The sequence below is a fragment of the Otolemur garnettii genome, unplaced genomic scaffold (assembly GCF_000181295.1).
Source record: "Otolemur garnettii isolate 467f Iridium unplaced genomic scaffold, OtoGar3 scaffold00015, whole genome shotgun sequence".
Classification (NCBI taxonomy): Eukaryota; Metazoa; Chordata; class Mammalia; order Primates; family Galagidae; genus Otolemur; species Otolemur garnettii.
Genome location: NW_003852410.1, coordinates 1,112,902 through 1,115,149, shown reverse-complemented (window position 1 = coordinate 1,115,149; position 2,248 = coordinate 1,112,902). Strand labels below are relative to the sequence as shown.

Here is a 2,248-nt window from a genome sequence, read left to right as displayed (position 1 = left end):
TTTTTTTTTTTTTTTTTTTGAGACAGATTCTCATTCTCTTGTCCCAGACTAGAGTATTGTGGTGTTAACCTAGCTCAGAGCAACCTCAAACTCCTTGGTTCAAGCAACCCTCCTGCCCCAGTCTCCCAAGTAGCTGGGAATCCAGCCACTAGCCAATATGCCTGGATAATTTTTGTATTTTAGTAGAGACGGGTCTTGCTCTTTCTCAGGCTGATCTCCCTGCCTTGGTTTCCCAGAGTGATAGGATTATAGGTGCAAAGCACTGTGCCTGCCTTTAGATTTAGATTTAGAAGATTTGGCTCTGAAATTAGGTTGCAGATATTTTTATTGGTTTCATTAGACAAAAAACTTAGGTTTTTAAGGAAGGAAAACTATGATAGAAGAATGATGACCTGCTATTCTTTTTTTCTCATAGCTGTGGATCAAATAGTTTTTCAGAAGAAGCTCTTTCAGACCCTGAGGAAACATTCTTCTTATCCCAAAGTATGTATTTTTTCCCTGTTTTTTTTTGCGTTTGCCAGCAGTCTCTGGAAAACACCGGCATGAAGTTGAGTGGGCTAGAATGATTTTTGGTTAACTGATAGCAAATGTCAAACTAAAAATCTTATTTTTCCCTTGTCTTTTTTTTTTTAATTTTTTTTTTATTAAGATAATAGAAGAATTTGTTAGTGGCCTGGAGTCTTACATTGAGGACCAAGACAATTTCAGGAACTGCCTTTTGTCCTGTGAACGCCTGCAGGATGAGGAAGCCAGGTGTGGAGAGGAGTTATGAAATGTTGCTAAAATTCTGTCTGTTGTACTAACTGTACTGGGGAGTGAGGAGAAGAATTCAATATTTTAGAATTTTTATTTTTGATTTTCTACAATTTAAACCTTATGAAATTCTTCATTTTTGTGTGGCTAAGAACCAGAGTGTTTTCTAGAATGTATTTCACTTGTGTTGATAGAATTTGAAATCTTCACCTTGCTAAGAGCTATCTGCTTATGTTCAGTATTTCTTGTCTAACGGGATAGTTTCTCTTTAGATACTACATATTTTATGAAAACATTAAAAGAAGGAAAGCAAAATAGAAAACAAATTTAATCTCTCTTTTACAGCATGGGCACGTCTTACTCGAAAAGCCTTATCAAACTGCTTCTGGGGATTGACATATTACAGGTAAGACTGTCACTTTTTCTGTGAATATTTGATGGATGTGATTTGTGGTATATACTCAAGTTTAAATGGCTGGAACACAGAGGAGAGTAGGGTTAATGGGAGAATTTGGGGTTGTAGCAGCTTACCATAGCCCTGTTGCTGATATGAGTCTGGTGGGGTAATATTTGTGTTTTTGATCTATGCTGATTAGGTCAATACATCTGGCAGTCCCATTTATTTCCTCAGCATCTGATTCCTGTTTCTTTCTTTTGAGACAGAGTTTTCCTATGTTGCCCTTGGCCTCAGCTCACAGCAACCTCCAACTCTTGGGCTTAAGCAATTTTCTTGCCTCAGCCTCCCAAGTAGCTGGAACTACAGGCACCTGCTACAATGCCTGGCTATTTTTTGGTTGCAGGTGTCATTGTTGTTTAGCAGGCCTGGGCTGGGCTTGAACTGCTAGCCTCAGTGTATGTGGCCAGTACCCTACTCACTGAGCCACATTTTCAGTTCTTTTTCAAAGACAAAAAGAAGTCTTTGTCTTCCAACAGATTATATTCAAGATATAGCCAAGTTGGGGGGGGGGGAAGATTTAGCCAAGTATTCATTTGGACACTCCTATAATAAAACAGTGTCAATTTTAGCAAGATCTTTCCTCTCAGGTCTGGTGGGAGGGAGAATTCTGGCTAAATTTATATTCCAGTTGTGTGTTTCAGATCATCTAACTCCATGTATCTTCTTTTTAGCCTGCCATTATCAAAACCTTATTTGAGAAGCTGCCAGAATTTCTTTTTATAAAGTAAGTGGAGTTATTCTGGAATGCTCAAAGTACTTATGTTTTTCTCTGAAAAGGTTACTGTGAATTATCATTTTTTCTCTCAAGGTTGTATTTATCAAGATGCCAGATTTTTTTTCTTTCTCTTTTTTTTTTTGACAGTCTCACCCTGGGTAACTCTTGGGCTTAAGTGATTCTTTTGCCTCATCCTCCGAAATAACGGAGACTACAGGTGCCTGCCACAATGCCCAGCTATTTTTTGGTTGCAGCCATCGTTGTTTGGAGGGCCTGGGCTGGGTTTGAACCTGCCAGCTCAGGTGTATGTTGCTGGCGCCTTA

The 2,248-nt window shown here is 38.8% G+C and overlaps 1 protein-coding gene across 1 annotated transcript in view; it reads left to right on the top strand.

Annotated features, from left to right (window-relative positions):
• The first annotated feature begins 420 nt into the window (after positions 1 to 420).
• Positions 421 to 2,248, top strand: part of FANCD2 (Fanconi anemia complementation group D2) — a 73,521-nt gene continuing 71,693 nt past the window's right edge. Inside the window, 4 exon segments of the mRNA XM_012802473.2 lie at positions 421 to 483; positions 650 to 753; positions 1,099 to 1,159; positions 1,882 to 1,934. Coding sequence (XP_012657927.1) covers positions 1,100 to 1,159; positions 1,882 to 1,934 — 113 coding nt within the window. The 5' untranslated portion in view covers positions 421 to 483; positions 650 to 753; position 1,099.